General features: G+C 44.1%; 1 protein-coding gene across 1 annotated transcript in view; it reads left to right on the top strand.

Annotated features, from left to right (window-relative positions):
• Window positions 1–26,502, top strand: part of LOXHD1 (lipoxygenase homology PLAT domains 1) — a 281,541-nt gene that overhangs the window by 107,423 nt on the left and 147,616 nt on the right. Inside the window, exons 11-15 of the mRNA XM_045021840.1 lie at window positions 10,698–10,796; window positions 13,714–13,862; window positions 22,935–23,058; window positions 24,809–25,059; window positions 26,166–26,301. Coding sequence (XP_044877775.1) covers window positions 10,698–10,796; window positions 13,714–13,862; window positions 22,935–23,058; window positions 24,809–25,059; window positions 26,166–26,301 — 759 coding nt within the window. The remainder of the gene's footprint in view (window positions 1–10,697; window positions 10,797–13,713; window positions 13,863–22,934; window positions 23,059–24,808; window positions 25,060–26,165; window positions 26,302–26,502) is intronic.

Below are 26,502 nucleotides of genomic sequence, written 5' to 3'. Positions count from 1 at the left end.
TCCCTAGGCTTTTCATCACATAACCTCTAGCCCACCTGCACACTAGTGATAAGGTCGTGGTTAGGCCAGGGTTATCTAGCGCATGTTAGCAGACCATGACCTAACCCAGACCTCTTTTTCTAATCTAGATAAATCCTGTCAAACCATTCTTTTACAAAGAGAAAACGAGGAAACTAATTTTCAAAAGGGCATTTTACTTTTCTAAGCTGTAAAACCAATAAAGAAGCATAAGCACCCGGAAATAACCTTAGACTTTGCATAGTTTAAGTTAATGCTGAATTATAGGTCATAACATTTTCATGAAATCCTGCCAACTTGGCTATTCCAAATGGGTTCAGAACTAAAGACTGGTCTCCAACTGGCTCCTAGGCCGTTAAAACGCCAAAGTTGCTAAAGATCAAACACAATTGACAATAAATGTTGCAGATAACAGTTTATGCAACCCCTGACAAGGCTGCATATTTAGAATAGGACAAAACTATTACTGTACCCTGTGTGTGAGCTAAAATGATCTAACTGTTCCATTTGCTTAATTAGTGATAACTCTTTCTTTGGGAAAAGTTTAATCTTATCCAGCTTATTAATAATAAATTTGATTACAATGGAGCTGTATTATGCCTCAGAAATCTAAAAGGGCTATTAAACAAATGTGTCATTCTTTTTGCTAGGAAGCAGATGTAATGCATTGTTCATCAGAAACTTGAGGGAGGAAGCAGCCAGCGTAATTTAGTGTATATATTATCCTCCAAGTTAAAAGGACCAGGAGTTGCTCACTGATTTATATTATTATTTTTATTATTTGGCAAAAATTGAATATTATAAACAAAGATTAGCCATATCTGTGACTACATCTAAGTAATACAGCTGCCTAAGTTGCTTCCGTAAAAGAACACATCTGGCAACAAGAAATTAAATCGTTATGGATGGGAACTAACGATGAATCCACCAAGTGAGTTTCTGTATGTGAGCACTCTGCTTACATTTTTTTTGCCAGTATTCCTGTAATAGTAAATTATTGAAGTTCAGCTGACCAAACTGAATATTGACATGGGTCTGTTACTTCTTCACATGCTTTCATAGCCACTTGTTGGTACGTTCTTGTGTAGAGTGAAGGTAGTGAGATCAACCGGGGAGATTGGGACTGAGTCCCTCAACAATCAGAGGGAAAGGAAGACCATGATCAGTAATGACCCTAGAATACATTTTCTTCAAATTTTATTATGGTTGGAATTTATCTCCAAAAAGAGACCAAACCACCCAGAACTTGTTTGTCTGGGATGTGTATCAGTATATGCAAGATTAAAATGTGTTAGCTAATCGGTGAGTGTTTGAGTTGAGTCTAGCCACAATCTGCACTATTCAGAGACTAAGAATGAGGTTTGCTTGTTTGTTTGGTTTTTGCTCGGAGGAAGCAAAGTTAAGACTTCACAGCTCCCTTTTGTTATGTTTTAATATAATAATGTGAAGAATTACGAGTTCTTGACGCAGTTAGGGCCTGAAAAGGCCCTCAGTTCAGCAAAGCACTTAAGCATGTACTTAAATCCATCCTGATTCAAAGCAAAGCACATACTCAAATGCTTTGCTGAATAGGACTTAAATATCTTAAATTGTGGCCAGTATTTCTTAATAATAGGCACAGTGCTACAAGCAATGGTATAGCAAAGCTCTTTGGACTTGGACTTGAGATACAATTTAGTGTGATCCTGCTAGATTTTTGGCTTGATTTTGCAAACGCTCTTTATGCAGAATTCCCATTGAGTTTAATAGGAGTTTTGCACATACTAGGGTTGCTGGATTGGGACTTTAAGTGAGGATGAACCAATGAAAAACTATGAGAATCTTTGAAAGCTGTGAGAGTTAAGTAAAATTAAAGGAACTCAACCCAATACACCAGTGCTTCATCTGTATATTGCTTCTGATGAACTATTTCGCAGGAATGTCCCTATTGGGTTCCATATACGGTCAGCATTTTGATGGAGATGAAGTGGGTGAGGTAATATCTTTTATTGAACCAATTTCTGTGGACCAACATAAGTTGATTCAATAAAAGATATTACCTCACCTGGGGCCAACATGGGACCAACAACAGCACTGCAAAAAACATTTTGATGCACGTTTTAATTCCATACTGAGGCCACACCTGTTGGGGCTTGATCTTGTGATCTCTGGGTTGCACAATGCTGAAATGAACAGCTGAATTAAACACAAGAGGGATTGGGCAAAAGGAGAATAATCATAATACTCAATGGAGGAAACAATCATTTTCCTTTTACTGTTGGGTTTTGTTGCATTATAGCAATCATCTCGATTGCTCTGGAGCATACTCAAAGCAAAAAAACTTTTGAGACTAATTAGCTTTGTTTCAGGGTTGCTTCAGACTCAGCAGCTGTTTCTAAATCTATGTGCTGCAAAATAATAGAAATACTCTCTGGAGTTTCTTCCCTACTAATACTGCATTTTGATAGGGTGATAGTCTCCACTTGTGGTCAAATTCAGTTAATAGGAAAGCATCACTGAACTCTTCATAAACATCCCCTGTCCTCCAAATGCTCTTGTACCTCCAGCGAATACACAAGCAGTCTGAATTCCCTATTCAAATTTTCAGTTGAAGCTATTGACAGACTATGAAAGCTGCCATTCATTACCAAGGATAGTCATCAATTACTCTTGACAGGAATTAATTTTTGGAGGCACAGAAACGACCTGCTGATCTAATGACTTCCACCTTTTTCTTGCGGGGACAGGGGAAAAGATCTTTTATTGGACAGTGTGCAATGTTTTTATGCAGCAAAAAGCCAAACCTTTCCAAAGATGCTGGAACAATTTGTATAGTGGGGGTGCTGAGAGCCACTGACTGTAAACCCTGTATATGATGGAATCTCCTTCCAGCCAGGGCGTGCAGCAGCACCCCTAATTCCATCTCTTTCTGGGAGACTGAGCCGACTCCTCTTGAGCTTAAGGGGACTTTTCCCACTGACTTTAATGACAGTTGTTCTGGGTTCTTGTTGTCTCTCTCACTCTGCCTGTTGTATGGCCCCTATTATTTGTAGTCAGCAGGGAACAATTCTCTCCCTCCTTTCACAGTGAATTATTGAGGCACAGAGGGTGGGATTCACAAAGGTGCTTAGTCACCTAAGCCCCCAGACTTAGGCACTTTTGGGTGCCACTGCGATACATAAACCCCCTGCTCGGATGCCACCAAACCCTGTGGGCGCCTAAACTTGCTTGGCACCTACTTTTTGTGGTAAAAATTCCCTAGGTTCCTACGTTTCTGCCTCCGAGTATGTGTACTTCAGCCTTTCTCAGGCTTTCTGGGCACCTATCTCCCACCTAAGTCCCAGAGCGAATCATGAACCAGGGGAAGGTCGGTGTGACAGGTTCTGCCGGGGTGCCACCTGGAACTGGGGTACCACTGAGCCCTGTGACCCACCAGCCTGGGATCCCTTTCACAGTATACTGCTGTGACAAGCTGCAAAGCCCTCCAGCCTGCACTTTCACCAGCATTCACACAGGTAGCGACACACCCGGCTGCAGTTACATGCAGGCTCTCTAACCACCAGCTTCCTAGCCTAGCACCCCAGAGCAGTACCGTCCAGCCCTAGTCAAATCTGGCCAGTATATGGGTTTAATACCCAGTCCACCTCTGCCTCAATGTGAAGAGGAGAATGGGGGATGCAAACATCCCAGCTGAGTGCCCTAACCACTGCGCTAGGGGTGAAAAAGGAGGTCCTCCTCCTTCTCCTCTCCTTCCTCATCCCCCCACCTCCCCTAGCAGTTTTGTGTAGATCTAGGCAGTCTCTGAGCGCATCTGCTGCCACAGGCGCTGACTTTATTTTGTTTTACCCCAGGGGTGCTCCCTCCCCGCTCAGCCTGAGGCCCTGCCACTACTTCACCCCTCGCTCTGATGCCTCGCTCTTGCTCCACCTCTTCCTGCTCCCGCTCCACCCCCTTCCTGAGGCCCCCACCTCTGGCTGCTCTCTGCTCTCTGCCGAACCCCTCCCCCAGCTGCCAAACAGCTGATCAGTGGAACACCACCGAACAGCTGATTGGGGGTGGGCTGCCAAACAGCTGATAGCAGGGCCCTGCAGAATAGCTGTGGCTGGTGGGTGCTGAGCACCCACTATTTTTTCCCCTGTGTGCTCCAGCCCCAGAGCACTCCCGGTGTCAGCACCGATGCCTGTTGGATTAGGCCCCCCCCCCACACGTTAGGTGGCCAAATGTCTATGTTCACCCAGCTTGTTACTTGCTAGCAGAAAGAGGCACCTCCATGAAGCCAGGACTTAGGCACCTATCTCTGAGAGCAGGTTGGAGCTTAGCACATACCTCTCTCATTGGCATCTCCCATTAGCTAGCTTAGGCAGTTTCCTGCTTAGCATGTGCTGGCTTTTGTGAATCGAATTCTAAGGCATCTGCCTGTCTCCATTCATTGTATAGGGAGCCTAGGTGCCTAACTCAGGCTTTGTGAATCATGGTGTGTTCCTGTGATTTTCTCAGCACCTAAAAGCTGTTGCAATGCTCAGTGCCAAATTGCCTAAGTCCCTTTGTGACCAGAGAGAGAAATTGACTTTTGGAAGGTCACATAAAGAATCTATGACAAAGCTAGGAATTGAACTCCCATCACCTGAGTCACAGCCCAGTGCCTTGCCCATGCTTCCTTCTTCCTCTAGGGTGAATTATTCTGCTTTTCAGATTAGTTATGATTCAATTTCTAGGGCTGCCATAAAGCTGGAGTGTCAGCAAATCACAGGCAACAGGGCTGGCTCGTTTCTGCACACTCCACTGCATCGTTATGGTTCCCAAACACGCGGTGGAGTAACAGTCACAGTGTTCGTCAACATGGGGATGCATTTTAACAGGCTACTCCCATGGCTGTGTTTGTAAAATGGAATTAAAATGATTAGAACTCATCTAGCCAGGTAATCACAACGCTGCCCAGAGTTAGGTCTCTGGCTTTTACCCAGCGGGTTATATATCAGACAGCTGTGCCATTGCTTGATTGTTTGACGCCCTGCTGGTAACCTGCCACATTGCAGGTCATGCACAAGGAAGCTAGTCAGAAATGTATAATAGAGAGATTCACCCGAGCACAGTGGGAGATGATAGCTTTAAGTAATGAAGCATGATCCTCCCTGCTTATTGCAATAGATGAGTTTGGCAGCTCGTGCTTGAGGGTGCCATCTAGTGGCTGAAAGAAGATTAGCTAAAACTGTTAGCTGCCCCTTCCTCCCCCAGCACTTTTTGTTTTTAGAAAAAAGTATTGCTGAGATTCCCTCTTACGGAATGTCAGGAGACAGACTTCATACTTCTAATGAGTAACTGACAGCTAAATGAACTGCACGGTTAGTGGAATAGTGTGGCATGGCAGAAAGGGCATCTGGTCAATATCAATTTGCAAGTGGAAGGAGGGACTGAGTTTAAGCTGAAAGGAAAATAAGGAAGTGGTTTTCAAATTTCTGAATGGACTGGAATGGATCCATAAGTTGTCTGTGGCTCCGGGTGCCTGGAAGTAAGAGTAGTTTAGAACAAGTAGGGATGCGATGGAGTGACTCAATGGCATCTGTGAAATGCATTATTTATTTGTATTACAAGGGGTGCCGAAAAGCCCCAGCCAAGATCAAGGCTCCATTGCATTTAGTGCTAGACATATTCCATAGTAAGGGACGGTTCCTGCTGCAAAGAGTACAATTTAACTAGACAAGAGGGGGGAAAGGGGGGATTTACACATGGATAACTGATACCCAGAGAGAGAGAGAGAGAGAGAGAGATTACTTGCCCAGAGTTTATAGGATGTCCGTGGAACAGCTGGGAATTGAGCTGAATCCCAGGCTGGTGCCAACAGTCACACGACTCTCCCACTTCCCAACAAAGCAAACCCTGAGCCCTTTAATGCTAGAAAACTCAATCTAGCGCCAGGTGGAATTGCCAGTCAGTTCACTTGGCTGTTGACAGCTGCACCCGAGTTTGTTAGGAGCATACAAGACAATAAAGCACTTGACGACCACACCTCCCACTTCTTCAGTACACCCAGAGCCATGTCAGTTAGTGCCACCCCATTACTTTCCAGAGATAGCATCCATGTAACATCTCTCAGAATCCTTCCTGGGGACTGCTTTATGAGTGCTACTTTCCTAGATGAGTTGTGTCAGTGGAAGCAGGAATGCCTGTAAGTGCACAGCATACATGATTGCCTGGAAAAAGAAAAGGACAGCAGACATTATACACACACAGGATATACCCTTGCAGGTTACACAGGTTGTGCACTAGTTACCGTGAAGATGTAGGGACATCAGGAAATAGTTGAAAGCTCTAATTTCAGAAATGCTGAAATATGATGTTCCTGAAACACACTGTGAAATTGATGTTTGTCAGCTATTCACTGAATGGCAGCCATGAAACTGACAAGAATGTCAATTTCCTTAGCAGAGCTGCAGCAGGGAGCCAGCGGGACCTGTGATGGGTCCCCAGGGCTGCTAGGCTCTCTTCTCCTGCTGGGGGTCTGGAGTCTGGCAAGTATCCTGCCATGGAGTGGGGATCTTAGCAGCCCCAAAAGACCTGGCTTTAGCCAAGGCTGCTGCCGCAGAGCAGGGACCTATCCTGGCTCTCTCATTTTGTTGTGAAAAACTTTGAAAGGTCTAATCTTCATTCTGATGTGTAACAAAAACAAATATTGAAATAGCTTTTTTTTTTGTGAAATGGAATTTGTGTTGTCTGAAAGTTAACCACATGCACAAGTGTTTGCAAGATCAGGGCTATCTCACATTAGTTTTGAAAGTTCTTTTCTTCCTTCTCTGGCTGTGCAACACGACACTTGGTCCCGTCAGCTCTTCCAGCTCGATGGTTGATCCATGAAGTCATTGCCTCAAATTTGCATCCTAGGGATGTCAATGAAATCTTCAAGGTATCTAATCTGGCAAGCTCTTGTACAATCATATCTCTCACTGACCGGTCCTGCTCCGGGGAAGTCAGTGTATTAGCTGCTGTTTGCAAAAATGGGTCAGCTCTGGGTGTGGCTTGAAGAAGTGCTCTCTGCTGTCTTCTTTGGACACTTATACCCTGATCCTGATCCCGTAAACTGCTCTATGCAGGATGCAGCATGGACCAGTGAGAGGTTGTGTCACTGCTTGTCCTGAAACCTAAGTGCCTTAAAATGCTCTGCTGCTATAGCTCCCTGTCTGGATGCTCCCAGCCAGCAGACAACTATGCACTGAGTGTCTATGTGATGAATAGCCCTGGTTCAGCAACTCTGACTCCAGCAGCCTGCTTGTTACACCACATCCTCACTCTGCTCTTCACCAGACTTGGTTACTACTAGTCAAATGACCTCAACATACCCCACATCCTGAATGTCCCCAAAACCGTATGCCCTGAAATGTCCAGCCTCTATTGGAACATTTGGTAATAAGGTCCGTTGCTCCTTTAAAGAGACAAAAACACAATAGTTTGTTGTGTTAACTGGAGTTAAACAGTCCCTTTGATTCGAACACAGCACTGGGTTAGTTTAGACTGGACGTAAAGGAAGTTTATTAACAAAAAGAGAAGATTGGAAGTGAGTTCAAGTGTAAAGGAGAAAGGCAGAAATAGTTACCAGCAAATAAAAGTGCGAAAGTGAAATCCCTTGTGGCTCTTTGCCCCTCTTTATTTTTTTATAATTCAGTGAACCTTTGAAATCTGCCCTTCTCAAAGTCCAGTGCCCCTGCAGTGAGGAGAGGTACCATGGAGTCTGATGGAGAAGGTTCCATGCTGGTTTCTTCCCCACTGGTGCTTTCTACCATGCACGTTGATCTCACCCTGCAGCCTCTGACGTGCCAATGAATGGCTGCTTGACTGTGGTTGCCAATTGTCTGTGATTGCACCTGGATGCAGGCATCAGCCTTTTTGTCTGGAAAAAACCTGTTTACCTGCCCTCCAAACTTACTGATTCAAGCACGTTTTAGTCCCATATTTCTTTCACATTTGTACAGTCCTTTGGGTGTTTACTGTACATACAACATGAAAGAATATTAATGATCAGTGTGTTACCGGTTTTTCCAATGATACCTTACATGACACCTGTTAGATACAGATTATGATGTACACCGAATCGGGGTACACTGAACTGGTCAGGCCAGCTGAAACTCTCTGATATCGGAGCCCCTTGTTCTCTGGCACTGGGATGCTCTTACGGTCACAGCACGTTTCTTCCTTCACAAGATTGGGGGCTTAAGGCCTAATAATGCTGTTAGTAGCATGTGGAAACAGAAGTCAACCAGCAAGATCAAAGCTTTAAACTGTACCCACTCTGTCTTTGGCTGTTAGAAGTGAGAACTCTCTGGGGTTTGCATCTCCTCTTGTTGCACTAGCTGTACTGGCAAAAGTCTTCAGGTTCTGCCCCTCTACTTCTTATTTATTATTAAGAGCATTTTAACTCATATTATTTTATTGTGTGGTGATGCATTTTGTGACAGGGGCTCTTCAACTGTCAACCTGATTTTTAGTATTTAAAAAATTAGCTGAGACATGTACTATATTTGCACCGCAGCCCCCTGGCCAAATTTGTAGTTCTGCAGTTGCATTTCCTACATATTGAATGAAAACTCATCAACACATCTCAAAATAGGAATATTAAAGACTTGTAGCAAACGACCCAGGAACAGTCTCTAGACAAAGAAATATTTGACAAATAACATAAAATAATAAAAATGTACAAGTAATTTGTAGGCTCTTCATGGAGAGAACCATCGCTGAGTACATTATTTGCTGCATGTTGTTCATTCAGGTCTAAATATCAGTGGAGCTTGCCACCTGGTATAAAGAAAGATGAGTACTGCAACAGTACAATCAGTCGGCTAAACTAAGGTGGGATTTTTAAAATGGCTGAACATTGTCCTAAATTTCCTCCCATTGAAGTCAATGGGTATTTTTCCATTGATATCAATGGGAGTGGGGTTAGGCTAACCTTGATCATATCTGAAAAATCCCATCCCTAGTTTTGAAGAGTCTGGGCAATGGAAATATCTGTGCTTCTGATTGACGTAAGTGTTTTTCGGACTCCTTAGTGCCACATATGAATGCAGTTTGGCATTGCAACGTCAAAGGTACAGTGCTTGATACCTTCACTCGCTTATGACTTTTTTTATATTCTAGAAGGCAGCAACATTTTAAAACTGGATGGGGTAGCGGGATGGGACCTTTCCAAGTCTTTGCACTTCTTCAGTTGACTGATCTTTCTTCAAAATATTTGTTATCGCCTGCTCTTGCTGAGTGTCGGCTAAGTTGCAAAGTTAGCTGCAGTGTAGTGTTCAGAATTGGAGGGGTCAGATCTAAACCTGAGCAGTTGTTTGGGTTACTCAGATCATTGATGTTTCAGAAAAACAAGGCTAACACAGACCTTAGTAAAAAGAACAGGAGTCCTTGTGGCACCTTAGAGACTAACAAATTTATTTCAGCATAAGCTTTCGTGGGCTACAGCTCACTTCTTTGGATGCATAGAATGGAACACACAGGCAGGAGATATTTATACATACAGAGAACATGAAAAGGTGGAAGTATGCATACCAACAGGAAGAGTCTAATCAATTGAGATGAGCTATCATCAGCAGGAGAAAAAAACTTTTGAAGTGATCATTGAGATGACCCGTAGAAGGTGTGAGGAGTGTGTTTAATGGCCACGTGTCAGCACCACAGTTTGCCCCACTTGTGTCATTTGTTCAAACTTCCAGTGAAAAGGCCAAGAACTGAATGATCTGCTCCTTGTGCCCTGAGAAGGGGACGCCAAAGGTCACTGAGCTCTGACTAGGGAAAAGGTCTTCCTGGAATGGTTTGCACCCCTTCCACAGAGGGAGAGAAGATGATCCAAAGCTTTGGGTGCTAGCCTAGCCTAGCCTGTGGGACGCCTGGGTTCAGTTCCCTCCTGTGCCCCAGGCATCCTGTCTGAGCTTGGATAAGTCATTTAGTGTCTCTGTGCTTCAGTTCCCTATCTGTAAAATGGGAATTATAGCACTGCCCTTCCTCAGAGGGGTGTTATCAGGATAAATACGTTAAAGATTGTGAGGTGCTTGGCTAGTCCAGTGATGGGGAGTTATAAGTACTGTAGATGGAAGAAGCAGGGAATATCAGATGTCTCTGTGGCACAGTTTCCAACCCCACAGAGAGTTCCCTGCAGAATTGGGATGGGGGGGTGTTAATGCAAGGAGGTGTGTGCACAATACCCTCCAGCAGAGACTCCACTTATCTTGTCACTGTTATTAGGAGAGGGATCCGTGTAGGATTAATTTTGGAAAAGTTTTGGGGGAGTATTTTAATTGCCTTGGCTAAGCTTTGGTTTTCCTTCTTTACTGAAATTTTCTTGTATGCGCTGGCACCCTGGCTCTCCCTGTGGTGGCAGTGTTACAACAGCCAGGAAAGGCTGTGAATGGTGGCCTGCGTAGTACACCAGGATTGTCATACACATGTTGGGTGAAATCCTGACCCCCATAATGACAAAACTCCCACTGACTTCAGTGGGACCAGAATTTCACTCTTTGAGTCTGCTGCAATAGTTACCATAGCATTTTGTGTACTAACCATTATGAACAGTGGCTTCTAGCATCCCATATTGTCCACGTGCTCCCAAGGCATATTGCACCACTGTGGCAGGTCTGGTGTGTATCAGTACGCTTTATGTTGATCCATGGCTTGTATTGTTAATATGCTGGGCATTTCTCCTTCTGTCTTTGCAGTTAACAAGTATGTGGTCAGAGTGTTTACCGGAGACATTAGCGGCAGTGGAACAGATGCGGATGTCTTCATTAATATCTTTGGCGAGAATGGAGACACAGGTATTCAAATGCAAATCATTTCCTAAAATACTTTTTCCTGCTCTGCCCTAGGCGAGCCTGATATCTGAACAACAAACAGCACGATCTGGAAAATGAAAAATGATTTGGCTCCGTGAAAGGACAACAAATGGCCCATCTAGTTTAGGATTTTTTAGACCCATAATTTTCAGCAGGTGCAACAGCAGAACAGCTGGAATATGAACCAGGGTCAGGCTTTTCTACCACTGTGTCATCTAACACAAAAATTCCTGGTATAGACACACGGGCATAGACCAATTCAACAGGGAAACAATCCACTAAAATATCTGATGTTCCCATACATGAACGGAAAGCAAAATATTGGCAGTCCCTTTTGGGAAGCTGAGAGAAGAATTTTGTCCACGCATATTCTTTCAAACTTTAATTGTCAACTATGATTGAATATCTATCCATTTAAAGTGTGATCGTGTCACCATTTGTATCATCATTTAATTCAAATCAGCTGATAAGCTGCATTTATTTTGTGAAACAGAGACTGTAGCAAAACATGATAGTATGCACTTGATTTTAGTAAACATTATGTTTAATCTATAAGATCAGAATAATAATTAGAGATGGGCCCAAACCAACCCTCGCACCCACCTTACAGAAAAGTCTTCAGTAAAAAAATGAAATCCTTTCTATAGTTTAACTATCCTATAGAATTTAATACAGAAAGATATCACTTCTCTTGCATTACTCATAGACTCAAGGTCAGAAGGGACCATTATGATCATCTAGTCTGACCTCCTGCACAATGGAGGCCACAGAATCTTACCCATCCACTCCTGTAACAAACCCCTAACCTATGTCTGAGTTACTGAAGTCCTCAAATCGTGGTTTGAAGACCTCAAGGTGCAGAGAATCCTCCAGCAAGTGACCCGTGCCCCACACTGCAGATGAAGGCGAAAAACGTCCAGTACCTCTGCCAATCTGCTCTGGAGGAAAATTCCTTCCCGACCCCAGATATGGCGATCAGCAAAACCCTGAGCATGTGGGCAAGACTCACCAGCCAGCACCCAGGAAAGAATTCTCTGTAGTAACTCAGATCCCACCCCATCTAACATCCCATCACAGACCATTGGGCATATTTACCTGCTGATAATCGAAGATGCCAAATTAATTGCCAAAATTAGGCTATCCCATCATACCATCCCCTCCATAAACTTATCAAGCTTAGTCTTGAAGCCAGATATGTCTTTTGCCCCCACTACTCCCCTTGGAAGGCTGTTCCAGAACTTCACTCCTCTAATGGTTAGAAACCTTCGTCTAATTTCAAGTCTAAACTTCCTAGTGTCCAGTTTATATCCATTTGTTCTTGTGTCCACATTGGTACTAAGCTTAAATAATTCATCTCCCTCCCTGATATTAATCCCTCTGATATATTTATAAAGAGCAATCATATCCCCCCCTCAACCTTCTTTTGGTTAGGCTAAACAAGCCAAGCTCTTTGAGTCTCCTTACAAAACCACATTAGCTTTTTTTAACGGCCATATCACATTGGTGGCTCATAGTCATCCTGTGATCAACCAATACTCCGAGGTCCTTCTCCTCCTCTGTTACTTCCAACTGATGTGTCCCTAATTTATAACCAAAATTCTTGTAGTTAATCCCTAAATGCATGACCTTGCACTTTTCACTATTAAATTTCATCCTATTACTATTACTCCAGTTTACAAGGTCATCCAGATCTTCCTGGTCCTTCTCTGTGTTAGCAATACCTCCCAGCTTTGTGTCATCCGCAAACTATATTAGCACATTCCCACATTTTGTGGAATGGTTCTTAAACATCTGTTGAAAGGATTTCATTCCCTATTAAATTCTATCGGCTTTTAGAGTAATTAATGTAGAATACTATTGGTTTTATCCCTGTTCAATTCTTCAACACTTTTCCGTAAAAGCAAACTCCTTTGAGTTCAGAGGTGTTGAAAATCCAAACTTGCAAATAACTCCTCTCTTTATAGTGGTTTTGAGTAAAATTCAGAATCCAAAAGCCCCTGAGCTTTGAGGCATGGTAAATCTGGAATTCTGCAGCTTGTATCTACCCCTAAAAGTATTTTAAATGGTTGGATAGACTTTTAAAAGCAGAACTGATTGAAATGTTGCAATAGAGAAAATAAAAGAGCCACCCAGTCATCTATCTTTGGAAACTTCTGAGTGATGTAAGTAACTGTCATAGGGTGACCTGGCCTGGAGCACCCTCCTACAGCAAGCCATTATATGACTGGTGTGCCTGCCTCAGTTTCCCTTTCACACAGGCGCACTTGCTTAAGTAGTACCTCTATTTAGGGCCAGTTAATTACAAAAAATAATGTCCTGTAAGAGTCCCAAATATAGTTTACTTCTCACACTCACTGTATATAGTCCTTAAAACCCTGTTCTTCCCCGTGGGAATCCCTCCAGCCTCTCTGCTGGGAGTCCTTCCATACCATACTGCAGTATCTTCTGCCACACCTGGGCTCTTCGTCACACACCTCTTGTCCTTTTGCCAGGACAGCCACCACCCCTCAGCCCCTCCAGGTGGGGTGCAGCCCCACTCTTCCCAGTGGGAACTCTCCCTGCCGCTGTGCTGGGAGCCCTTCAGCCCTCTGACTCCAGCTCAGGTGTGTCCGCCGGTAAGTCTCTCCACTGCTTCCCTCCCATCAGCCCTCTCTGGCCCTTGGCTCCAGCTCTCCTGCTTTTGTGTGTGCTGAAGGAATGGTGCTACATCATTGGATTATAAAGTTCCCTGTCTTCTACTATCCGCACTGTATAGAAGCAGTGTTTTGGTACTGGTTGATTTAGTCATAACAGTAGCGTTGCTAGACAGAGATTTTTGTAAATGTATAAATATGTACTGAGACCTTCACCAACTTTTTCCCATCTCAATCACCTGTCCCTTTGCCATTGTTTTGCTTAGGGGAGAGGAGACTGGACAATGACAAGGACAACTTTGAAAAGGGAGCAGAGGACAAGTTCACCCTTGATGCTCCAAATTTGGGAAAGTTACGGAAAATTACCATAGGCCACAATAACAAGGGTGGCTCTGCCGGCTGGTTCCTTGACAAGGTTCGTTATTCCTTAGGAGACAGTTAATTAGGGCTGCGCTGGGACCAAAACGTCTAACTTCTCATCTACTCACTGGTTCGATACCAACAGACCCAAATACTCACGGGTAATTTGGTCATTCAAGTTTCTTGTTACCCAGAAAAGTGTGGGTGAAGCATTCAGCATTCAAAGCTAATAACCACACCAAAATCTTCGGAGATAATTGATGTTTAAAACTGCAAATCTGGTGTTGACGATGGTATGTGAAGGGCGAGGGCAGGTGTTATAGCAGAAACTTCTCTTCCCTGCGCTGCCAGTGAATTCAGTCATGTCCTGCAACACTCTAGTTTTGAGCCTGCTCTAAAGAGTTGGTCCAATAAAAGATATTACCTCACCCACCTTGTCCCTTTAAAGTCCTGGGACCGACACAGCTCTAACACTGCATATATTCTAAATAGAGGCACTCAAGCATGTGACCAAAAAACAGAGGCGCTGAGTTTCTGAATTCCTGGGGGGCCGCTTGATCCCTGCTCTAGCCCAGGCCTCGCCCCCACTCCACCCCTCCCTCAAGCCCCCCGCGCCTCTTCCTGCCCCTGCTCCTTCCCCCCCCCGTGCCTTCTGCACGCCACTGAACAGCTGATCACCAGTGGGTGGGAGGTGCTGGGGGGGAGGGGAAGGAGCTGATCGGTGGGGCTGTGAGTGGGTGCTGAGCACCGACTGTTTTTTTTCCATGGGTGCTCCAGCCCCAGAGCACTCACAGAGTCGGCGTCTATGCCAAAAATGGAGACCAGGTTGTAACTCACCATTGACTTGAGCTAAGTCAGTGTTTGGGCCCTGGAGTGCAGAGGTGTAAGTACTCTGCACCTTCTAACATCAGCCCTCCCTGCTCACTGCTCGCCTCACTGGTTCAATGAAAGGCCTGTTCATGTGGCTCACATCTGTGGCAAACACTTATTATTTTACAGGCCAGTGCAAGGTCCAGGCACCACTGAGCTCCCATATAATAATTTAGTGGTACAAGGGCACGCTATAGAAAGTACACAGTTTAGTGTGTCTTGTTTGAGTGAAAACCGTTGCATGATCATTTGCATGGTAAATGGAGGGGGTGGGGGTTAAATGGGCTACTAACTTTTCTCTGTGTCTGCTAATGTGCTCACTGCTTTTACTCCGCATGACTGCAGCTCACCACCTTCTTTGTGCAACCAAAGGACCTCTCATTAACAGTTCTCCTCGGAAGTCCCTGTTTGATTTCTTTCCTCTCCAGCCGCAAACGCTCACTGAAGTTAATGGCAAATCTGTCATTTGGAGCGTTTGTGACTAGGGGCACAGCAAATGAGTCAAATTGCTGGACCTCTTACAATATAGAAAACTTACCCATGCAGTAAGTATACCGCATCTGGGCAGATTAACAGAAATCGTCCATGCTATTTCAGAGCGCTTTTAGCTCAAGTGGGTCCAGCTACTATATAGGTGTCATTCTAAAAGGTGAGCTGCAGTCAGTGGGAATTGTAGGTTCCCATATCAGAAAATCATGTGGAATGTTTTGCCTGCAGATCCACCCTGATTTATTTTCAGTAATTCTAGGCATAGCTATAATCCTTGTGTAGGAGATCTTCAAGGAACACCTCTTGTAGGTGCTGCAGGACATGGTGTTGGTGATTCAACAGATGACACATTTCCTGCTGAGTTATTACTGAACCAACTCCCCAAAAAGATGTTAGGGAGCTCTGTACTAGATGGTGTCATTGTTCAGATGAGATGCAAAACCATGGTTATAATCTGGTGACTATTATATATATTAAAAAGGGTCCTGATTAACACTGAAATTATGTGGTAATGAATATCATAGTAATTTGTCCTAAGCCAAACTTTATAACCCACACCATTCACCCTTGAAACTTTTTGTATGTTTAGTTCAATTATGCACTCATTCAGTAGTTCATCTACCCAAACATGATCCAGTGATAACAGCACAGGTTACTTAAATGCTTGTTTAACAACTTGCAAAATAATTACCTTTGATATCTGGGTGATATGAATCATTCCCACATCTTACAGTAATATGCACCATTTTGGAAACATGGACAGACATAAAACACAAAGAAATATAGAGGAAAAAATGTTAATAAAATAGCTGTGTCTTCTTTCAAAGCTTCACCAGCACGACCTTATCTGTTGTTGTTTGCACTGGGATCGTGCCCAGAGTCCCCCAGCTGTGCATACAGAGAGACAGCCCCTCCCCGAAGCGCTAACAATCTAAATAGACTAGACAGCCAAAGAGTGGGGAAGAGGAAGTATTATTATTCCCAATTTTGCAGATTAAGCAATTCGCCCAAGGTCACACCGGAAGCCTATGGAAGAACTGGGACTAGAGCATAGTGTCAATGTGTCAATTCAGTGCCTTGACCTTAAGACCAATTTTGCTGTCTGTCTGACTTTGCCTTTATCTGGGGGCTTTGTTGTACGGTTCACTCCAGTTAGCTGTCTCTCCCCACTGCAAGGGTTGCAAAAAGGCTGCTTTTCCAAACTGGCTTGCCCCAGTTACTAGTATCGTTTTATTTGCTTTGTGCCAGCAGCGTGTTTGCTTCCTGTCAACTTGACAGAGTTAAGAGTCTCAAATCACAAGGCTCATTCTAATTCAAGATGCAGAAGCTAGGCAGCCCTTTCATCCATTTGTTGCTGGCTCTAGGGATGGTCCAGCAAGGTGCCAAGTTTCTTCATCTCGGGGGTGCTCAGGCTTTGTAGGACTGAGCCCTTGGAGAAGAAAGTTAAAGGATAGAAGGTGAAATGAGACAACAGTGGTTCCAGTTCAATCAAGTCATTCCTTAGAACGGCACTACAGAGTGTTTTATAATAGAAGATAAACACTGATATAACTCACTCAGAGTTCGAACTCCTGGTATTCTCCTATCAGATAATAAACGGTTAAAGAGTATTTAGATAACTTGAATATATTGACATCAGCAGACCCTGATGAATGCACCCTAGAGTGCTGAAGGAATCAGTGTCTGAACCATTGGCAAAAAGGCAATTACTGTACTATATTGGGTTGTATTACTAGGAATGTCACATGTAAAACAAGTCAGATAATTATTCTGCCCTATTTAGCGTGTTTAGGTCTAAAGCATGTAAAAGTTCAGAGGAGAGCAAGAAAGATGATTAAAGATCTGGAAAATAAGAGCTGTGAGTAAAAAGTTAAGTGAACTCAGCAAATTCTCTTTGGAGAAAAGCAGACTGAAGAGAGATGGGGTTAACTGCCTGCAAATGTGTGAATAGATTTTATAAAGGGGACAGCAAGGACAGAATGGGAAACTCCTCATTGTAGGGAAGAGGTAAAATGTAGGTTCGATACCAGAAAATGTAGAGAGAACATGCAGCCACTGGGCCAAGGAGGTTTTGGAATTGTTTTCTAAAAGGAGGTTTTGGAATTGTTTTCACTGGAAACACTCGAAGATAGGCTAGACTACACTCCTGTTTGTGAGAGGCGATTTAGGAGTAATGAATTCTGAATTCAGTTTTGCACATTTACAGGGAGCTGGACTAATTGACCCAGTGAAGTTTCTTTTGGACCCTGCTGAAAATTGTTTAAATAGGTCCAGATCCAAAGCCAATGGAATTCAGTAACTTCCTTGTTACTATAGCTGAAAGAGAGTGTGTAAAAGAGTCTGTGACCCAGGAACAACAAAGCAAAGAACTGAAGCATGCACTTGCAGTTCCAGCATAAAGACGACTCCAACCGGAGTCCTTCCTACTGTACTGAGTGGAGATCTGAGTCCATCATGTTTAACTCAAGCTCAGCTAAGACCGGAGAGTGTGTTTGTTAAATCTGTGTCAGATGGTGCTTGTTTGAAGAAGTGCATGAAGGGTTGGATGCTCTTGAGGCTAAGCCATGGGACTAGGGGTTGAGGATCTTTGGTTCTATTCCACACCCTGCCACTGATTCTTTATGAGAATTTGGGTGATTCAATCACATCTCACTCTCCTCATCTTTAAAATAGAGATAATACTTCCCATCCACACAGGTGTATTGGAAAGCTTAGATGAAGGTTTGTAAAAGTGCTGCAAGTTTCTCAGATGGAAGGCTGTACATGGGTTATACGTATATATGTGTGTGTGTGTATATATATTGTACATACAAAAATTGTTAAAAGAGCAATAAGATTGCAAAGTCAAGTACTCAAAAATTAAGGAATGTTAGAATTAAGGTTGTCTGTGCAACCTTAATTCTGCCCTCATGTATTTATGCATTATGATACAGTCTTTAATTAAATGGTCACATGCTACTTTTTCCACAAGACCCCATCTCTTTCATTACACAGGATGGACCGTGCTCAGTTAATGACCAGCTGTTCAATATTTTGTTTTATCCTCATTGTCACTAGTCAAATGCTGCTCTTTATACAGGGCTATTCTATGACGTTCATCACTACAGTATCTGAGTGCTTCACAAATGTTAATACATTTATCTTCACAACACCCCAGTGTGTCGAGGGAGTGCTATTATCTCCATTTTACCACTGGGCAATCGAGAAGGGAGATTAAGGTCAAAAGTGTCCACTACTTTTGGGTACCCGATTTTAGATGCCTAGGACCTGATTTTTCAGAGTACTTAACATAATATAGCACTTATATCTTCAAAGCACAGGTTACGTTGATTTCAAAGGCAGCTGTGAGTGCTCAGCGCTGCTGCAAACCAGATTCTAGTTGGGCACCCAGAAAATAAGGAACACACAATTAGTGGCCATTGGTTAAAATGATTTCCCCAGCATTACCCAGGAACTCTGTGGCAGAGGCAGAGATAAAATCCAATTCTCCAGGGAAGCATTCAACTGCCTTAACCATGAGACCGTCCTTTCTCATCCTGCAATCCTCTGCCTCGTTTACTACAGACCTTCCAACTTCTACAACAATTGGGGCGGGGTCCTACAGACAACAGCTTCCTTAACTAAGCAACCCCAGCTCATCCCCAGTACTGTGGGAACTGAAATTATGCAAAGGCTTATAACTTGGCCAAATTTGGATGTTTTTTCCATGGGCACAGCAAAAGGCACATTCCTGACACAAAGGTCATACACCCCTGCCAAATTGCAACCCCCCTCCACCAAAGCATGGTGTTGCTAGAATTCCCCAACAAAATGGTGGTAAGAATGTTTTTTAAATGACAAAATAATGTACTTCTCCTATTCTCTGAAACAGCTATACCATTTTTTGCTGAAACTTCAAAGAAAAAGAAAAAGAATGAGCCTTTGTCAGACACACAGCATAGAAAATTTCAGGCCAAACAGTTAAAATTTGACAAAGTTATAAACAACTGAAAACATGGTTTTATAATGGCAAGCTTAAGTATAGGCATCACTGCCTCCCCTGCCTATAAAATAAGTAAAGAAATAGAACAGGGGTAGGCAACCTATGGCACGTGTGCCGAAGGCGGCACGCAAGCTGATTTTCAGTGGCACTCACACTGCCTGGGTCTGGCCACCGGTCTGGGGGGCTCTGCATTTTAATTTAATTTTAAATGAAGCTTCTTAAACATTTTAAAAACCTTATTTACTTTACATACAACAATAGTTTAGTTATATATTATAGACTTATAGAAAGAGACCTTCTAAAAATGTTTAAATAGGTATATCTCCATTTATTTATTTATCTCCTAGAACTGGAAGGGACCTTGAAAGGTCATTGAGTCCAGCCCCCTGCCTTCACTAGCAGGATCAAGTACTGATTTTTGCCCCAGATCCCTAAGTGGCCCCCTCAAGGATTGAACTCACAACCCTGGCATGCAAAACCTTAAATTAGAGTATAGAGAATAAATGAAGACTCGGCCCACCACTTCTGAAAGGTTGCTGACCCCTGAAATAGAATATAAATTCACCACAACCTCAGCTGGTGTTGTTTTCCTGATTTACACCAGTTGAGGATCTGACCCAGTTTTTTTGAAGCCTAGGTAACGTGACTGTTGGTACACTAGAAATGTAAGTATTATCTCACTCTTTAGTACCATTACTGGGGTCTAAACCAAAGTTTGCTATTTAAACTGCCGAGTGGGAACAGAGAAAATGGAGACCAGAGCCCTGGGGAATCCCTCCGATAAGTGGGAACAGACCACAGGAAAAGGAGCATCATTAGGATACTATAAATAGTCCCTGCATGACATAGACTTTAGAGCCACTTAGTTTAGGTCAGTGGTGGCACAGACACTGGGGAAGTGACAAGGAGCAGCCAGAAACTAACCCTCCACTTTGCGGCAGTAATCAGTAAGATAGTTGTGAACATAAATAAAGCCATTTCTGAGCTGTGAGCTTGACATGAAATCTAGCTGGAATGTAAGCCACCCCGAGTTCGAAGGTGCAGGGTAAAACATCACAGGATTTGTTTTTCTCCTTGTGCTGTTTTTCCCAGAGTGTTCTATGATCTAGTAAAGGAAGCTTTGTCAGACCCAGACACACACATTAAACATCTCTGGTCATTCCTTGCACGCGTCCCAAGTTGTGGATGTTGCTGTCTAGTTGTTTATGCTCAGAGTGAGCTTGCCAGCTCTAAATATAAAATTAAATGTGAATAAAGAGAAGCATAAGAAAAGTAATAATTTATAAGAGAGGGCTTCTAACCATTGATACTCCTATCGTGACTGCTGCTGGACACTGCTATTATAGACACCTCCAGTCCACATGTACCTTAATGGAGCAGTCTTTTTTAGGATCCAGTGCACTGCTGCTGCTTGATTTCCCAGCATGCATTACCACCCAAACTCTGGAGACAAGCTCCCTTCCGGGTTTGACTATATGCCATTAGAACCAGAGGCAGCTGGCACTACCAGCTACAACCAAAGTCTTAGATCAGGAGTCGGCAAACTTTCTGGCCTGAGGGTCACATCGTGGTATGGAAATTGTATGGAGGGCCGGCTGGGGCAGGGGATTGGGGCGCATGGGGGGGAATGAGGGCTCTGGCTGGGGGTGCAGACTCTGGGGTGGGGCTGGGGCTGAGGGGGTTTGGGGTGCAGGAGGGTGCTCCGGGCTGGGTTGGAGAGGTTTGGAGGCTGGGAGGGGGCTCTTGGCTGGGGCAGGAGATTGGGGCACATGGGGGGGTGAGGCTCTGGCTGGGGGCGCAGACTCTGGGGTGGGGCTGGGGATGAGGGGTTTGAGGTGCAGGAGGGTGCTCCGGGCTGGGGTCAAAGGGTTTAGAGGGCGATCAGGGCTGAGGAAGGGGGTTGGGGCATGGGGTGGCTCAGGGGTGCAGGATCTGGGTGGTGCTTATCTGAAGTGGCTCCTGGAAACAGCAGCCCGGCCCCACTCTGGCTCCCACACAGAGGTGAGACCATGCCACTCTGCATGCTGCCCTGTCTGCAGGCATCATCCCAGCAGCTCCCATCGGCCCTGGTTCCCAGCCAATGGGAGCTGCAGAGCTGGCGCATGGGGCAGGGGCAGCGTGCAAAGCCCCCTGGCTGCTCCTGCTTCTTGGCGTTGTGTGGAGCTGCTGCAAGGCACGCCCCGATCCTGCTCCCCGGCTGGGAGCTTGAGGGCCAGATTAAAAGGTCCGACGGGCCGGATGTGGCCCGCGTGCCGTAGTTTGCCTACCCCTGTTTTAGATAAATGATAAGGTTGGGAATCACTGGTGGATTTTGGAATAAATTATTCTCAGACTCTCTTCCTCTGGCCTTGAAGGCTGAGGGAAATACAGCAAGAACAGTCTAGCCTGGAGAGCAAATCTTATTCACTGAAGACATTCACCAGCAACATGAGTGAAGATTCAGATTTTTCATGTCTAGCAGAAAATCTATTATCCTCTGATGGTATAAAACCTTGCAGTAACACTATGGAAATTTACCAATGTTTTGCAACAAAGGACATAGAAATTGTCATATCTGATCAGACTAAGGGTTTGTCTAGTCTAGTATCCTGCCTCTGGTAGTAACAGATGTTTCAGCAGAAGGTCAAGAAATTGCAAAATTGGTAAGAATGGCCTTTCTGGCCATGTAGGTGTGGTGTTTAGATGTGCTTGTAATTATTAGAACTGGGAGCACTGGCTGTTGGGAGTCTGAAAGGACAGGAAACAGGAAGGCTGGGGGAGGAGTTGAGGAGGCCGAGTGAGAGTTACAGAGTGTGCAGCAGCAGCTTGGTAAAGAGGTTTCCACTGTAAAAATAAAGTCCTGTTGAAGTTTGTTAGTACCTTGCCTGCTTGATACAACAATAGGGGAAATTCTTTCCTTGGCTCATCAATGTAGAACATATTTAGTGGGCCTGGAAGCCAAATCCTACCTAACTGATGGAGGATAGGTCCATCAGCGACTGTTAGCCAGGATGGGCAGAGATGCAAAACCATGCTCTGAAGTGTCCCTATCCTCTGTTTGCAAGACGCTGGGAATGAGTGTCAGGGGATGGATCACTTGATGATTACCTGTTCTGTTCATTCCCTCTGAAGCACCTGGCACTGGTCACTGTCAGTAGACAGGATACTGGTCTAGGTGGACCTCTGGTCTGACACGGTATGGCCGTTTTTATGTTCTAACTAGCAGCCGTTTCTGCTGTAGGTTCACTGCCTCCATTGCAGCGGGAAGGTGCAGAACTGTGAAAGGAGGAAGCTGCTAGTTCAGTAACGGAGTCACTGGGTGAAATTTTCTGGCCTGTGTTATGCAGGAGGTCAGATTAGATCTATTGTCCCTTCTGGCCTTAAAATCTGTGAAAAAAATCTTTGAAAAGGCGTCATCATGGAGCTACCAGTTTAGCTGCCACCCAGACTAAGGATAGAGAGAAGGCAGCCAGCTGACTCTAGAGAGGAGTAAAGCAGGCCAGCCAGATAGTACTGCTGTCAAAGGCAGCTGAGAGCTCCAGTAGGGGGCAGATTCTGACAAAGTTCACTAGGCAAAATAGCCATGTTAAAAGGTGATGTATGTGCTGACTTGCTGCAACTCTCTGTCAGCCACAGTTTTGGAGGGATGGTTTCATCTTGTTCTCTGATAAATGTATTTTAAGTAGGTAAAACAGAATGGGCAACTCAAAAGCTGCACCTCCCCTGCACTCTTTGGTCTCCTCTCTCTGTAATGCCTCCCTTCGCTTTAGCTTCATGTCGGTCACAAACTGTCTCCTTTTTTCCTAGGTGATCATCGAAGACATTGGCAATAAATCTGTGTATGAATTCCCAGTTGGTCGCTGGTTTGCGATGGATGAAGATGATGGGAAAATCCAGCGGGACATTCTTGTGGGAGGAAGTGAGGCCACAGGTAAAGGCAGTGGGCCTGATTCTGGGGCCGGGGGTGAGGAGAACTGGGGAGGGAGCAAAGGTTTAAATAGCACTAAAATGAGATCCAATAAGTGGAGCATAGGAAGTGAATGTCCACCTCCAACATGGTCATAAGGGGCAGGTCATTCACGTAGCTGAGTTAGGGTTGGAGAGGCAGATATAGAGAGGCAGAGTCCACTCCTTCATAGTTCTTGGACCATAGGGACCTGTGCTGTGTGGAGATCTCTAGCCATGCCCCGTTTAGAAGTTAACATGCCATGTTTGTGATTCACCATGGAGACCTGCTGTGGACCAGACATCTGTGACATTCCAGTCCTCCAGTGCCTAGATCACCAAGCATAGCAGATGCATGACATGTCCATTGACATAGGTCAGGAAGCACCAGCATCAGCAGGCTCCAGGCTGATGGCTAATGAAAGAAGGATCCAGTGTATGTGTCATCATATTGACCATCTGCCTTCAGAATGTGGGTTACCAATGCCAAATGGCTTAATTATTTATCCGAGTAACTGATGAAAAAGCTTCCAATGTGCTGCTCATCAGTCAATTTTATGCTTGATACTATTGCCTGGGAAGCAGAATCTCCTTTTACAATGCACTAGGTTCAATTCCAAACTCTAATATTGACTTTATGATTGTCTAACTTAATTAGAACACAGACAGACGAATGCTTTATCATTGTTTGAGGAAATCTGAGCTCCTAAGGTTTGATAAAGATGCTCCACTTGCATAAAACGTGTCAACATACAAATGTTAATGTAACTTTTAAAAAGACATGACTGTTTATAAAACACCAAGTTCTGAAGTTCCTACTTAAGCAAAAATCACCATTGAAGTTTGAGCTAGTTAACCTGAACAAGGACTGCAAGGCTGGGCCCAAAATATTTATGTGCGCACCTTGGAACATTCTTACGGTAGTAGGAATGTTTCCTTACTTATTAATGGAGGTTAGGTGTGAACATATGTGTGGGAGCCAGGAGTGGCTTCTAGCTTCTAATAATCCCAGCTAGGCCATTGACTCTGTCTGTGACATGGACGTCTCTAAAGTGACATTTTCAGATTTTTTTTCAATGGACATGGAAATTGCCGTGCTGGATCAGACCAGTGGTTCATCTAGTTCTGTATCCTGGAGCTGATTTTCAGTGGCACTGAAGATCTACAGGTCCACTTCACTTCACTTAGAACTTCTGGTGCTCAGCTCCTCTGAAAAGCAGGTCTCTCTTACTTAAGTGATTAAATATGGGTCTTGGCACTTAACATTAGGCACCCATATTTGAAAAAGTTGGTATTGACAACTATGTCTCAGTCTCCTAACTCTTAAAGTGGGGTAATCTCTGTGCCTACCTTGTGAAATGTAATGCAGAACACTCTGAAGATGTTACATATGTGTTCAGTATTTTTCATTTAACTTAATTGTTATAGCAAGAATGTCAGAACCACTGAACTTCAGCTCAGGGTTCTTTCTTTCTGGGACCTTGTAGCAGAGAGGCTATCACCATATGTGTACTCCTGCTGGAATATATGAAGTTATATAAGATTTAGCTGTGTGTATTATCCATAGACACCATGGCATGAAAAAACATATTTACAGTGCACTGCATGGAGGTTGAAAACAAAACACCCTGCCAGAAATCAATGCAGCAATGAACCACATTCTAAGTCAAGTCAAAAATTGTTACTTTTACCTTTTTTCTTTCTAACTGATTCTCATTCCTTTGTGAACTCCTCAGGTATTGTTTACAATGTTGCTGTAATGACAGGGGATGTCAGAGGGGCTGGCACTAACTCCAAGATCCACATAATCCTGCATGGCTCTAAAGGTTTAAAGAACAGTGGGAAGATTTTCTTGGAAGGAGGTGAATTTGAACGCGCCAGGACAGATCTATTTAACATTGAGATAGCAGCTCTTCTCAGCCCCCTGAGCAGAGTCACAATTGGGCATGATAACTGCGGTGTCAGTTCTGGCTGGTTTTGTGAGAAGGTGAGAACAGGTCAATGTCTTTAGGCAACTGTCAAATTATTTCTCCTTTGCAGTCTGCCCTGGACAACCAAATCAGTTTTAAAATTCTACTTTTATTTAGATTACAATATCTCCAGTGTATTAAGTCAATATTATGCATAATGCATGCTACGAGACTGATTGCTTCTAATATATGTTAGATGCATAAATCAATCCCTCATTAACTGGGTCAATTGCTCGTTTGCTGTCACAAAGATAGAGATTATTTTCTGCTCAGCACAGAAGCACTGTTAGATGTTTGCATAATGCGTATTGCAGAAATGCAATTTTGTGTTGTATTCAGAGCTTCAAAGTTAAGATCCAGAGTCAAACCTGCCCATCGTTTAGGAGCTGTTGTGATCTTGGGTTTTGGGTGGGTACAGAACAGGGGAAGGGGTCAACCACCATCAGTTTATTAGGGGTCCAAATCTGGGCTTTTCAGATCTACGGGTTTGTGTCTAGACCCATGTGTTCTGCCATGAGATTGTCAGCTCTTAATCCTAGTTTACCAATAGTGGGGCAACTTTCCCTCTAGATGATGGAAGGCCATGCAGTTTCTCTGGGAAGTGATGTAGTTTAGCAGTGGAGACACCTGAATCATTTGCATAACTTGGGGTCTCCTGCCAATCACTGAAAAGTGTGGCTGCCCGACCCTCAGTCCACTTGGGCTGTTGAATTGAAAATGAAAGATGCATGCAACAGGCCCCTGTCATTGACTTCAGTGGCTCCTGTTACATCCTGCAAGCCCCACTTCCCAAGCCCATGTCTTTGGAGGATGACCCTTTTCTCCCTTCAGGCTCTACAGTGGTGTTTGGCCTCTGCTTGGTAGGTACATGTCAATGCACCCTAAGAAGGATCTTCTGGGGGAGTAGGAGCGCAGAAACCATTTGTTGCACTCAAAATTGGACAAGAAACAGCCTGTTGTTTTTTTCTGATGACTTCCCAAAGAGCCTAACTTTCCCCAGAGGACTCACAACTCCTTGCTCAGTTGTTGCCTGAGCTGTGGCAGGTTTCAGACGTCTCTAATTTGGGCTGCTAGTGAAAGGAAATGGATAACTGGGCTTTCTTTTCTGGACTTCTTTTCCTAGGTGGTGGTTTATTGCCCATTCACTGGCATTGAACAAACCTTTCCTTGTGGGAAATGGCTGGATGAAGATGAAGGAGATGGACTGATAGAACGGGAGCTCTATGAAATGGTCTCCCTGCGCCAGAAGAGACTAAAAAGTATGTATAGTGGCAGACAGGGCACAAGCAGATTCCTTCTACCCTCAAATTTGCATGCTACTATCCGGACGCAATACGGGTAGACTCTTCTGCAAGGCAGAGGCCTAGGTAATGCAGTGATCAAAGCTCTCGGATCTTGCTTTAATTCCAGTTTGAGACATTCAGATGGACATGGGTTTGGGGGTTTCAAGAAATTAAACT

The sequence above is a fragment of the Mauremys mutica genome, chromosome 6, assembly GCF_020497125.1.
Source record: "Mauremys mutica isolate MM-2020 ecotype Southern chromosome 6, ASM2049712v1, whole genome shotgun sequence".
In the NCBI taxonomy this organism is placed as follows: Eukaryota; Metazoa; Chordata; order Testudines; family Geoemydidae; genus Mauremys; species Mauremys mutica.
The sequence above is the reverse complement of the archived record's forward strand: the minus strand, read 5'-3'. Positions and strand labels throughout refer to the sequence as shown.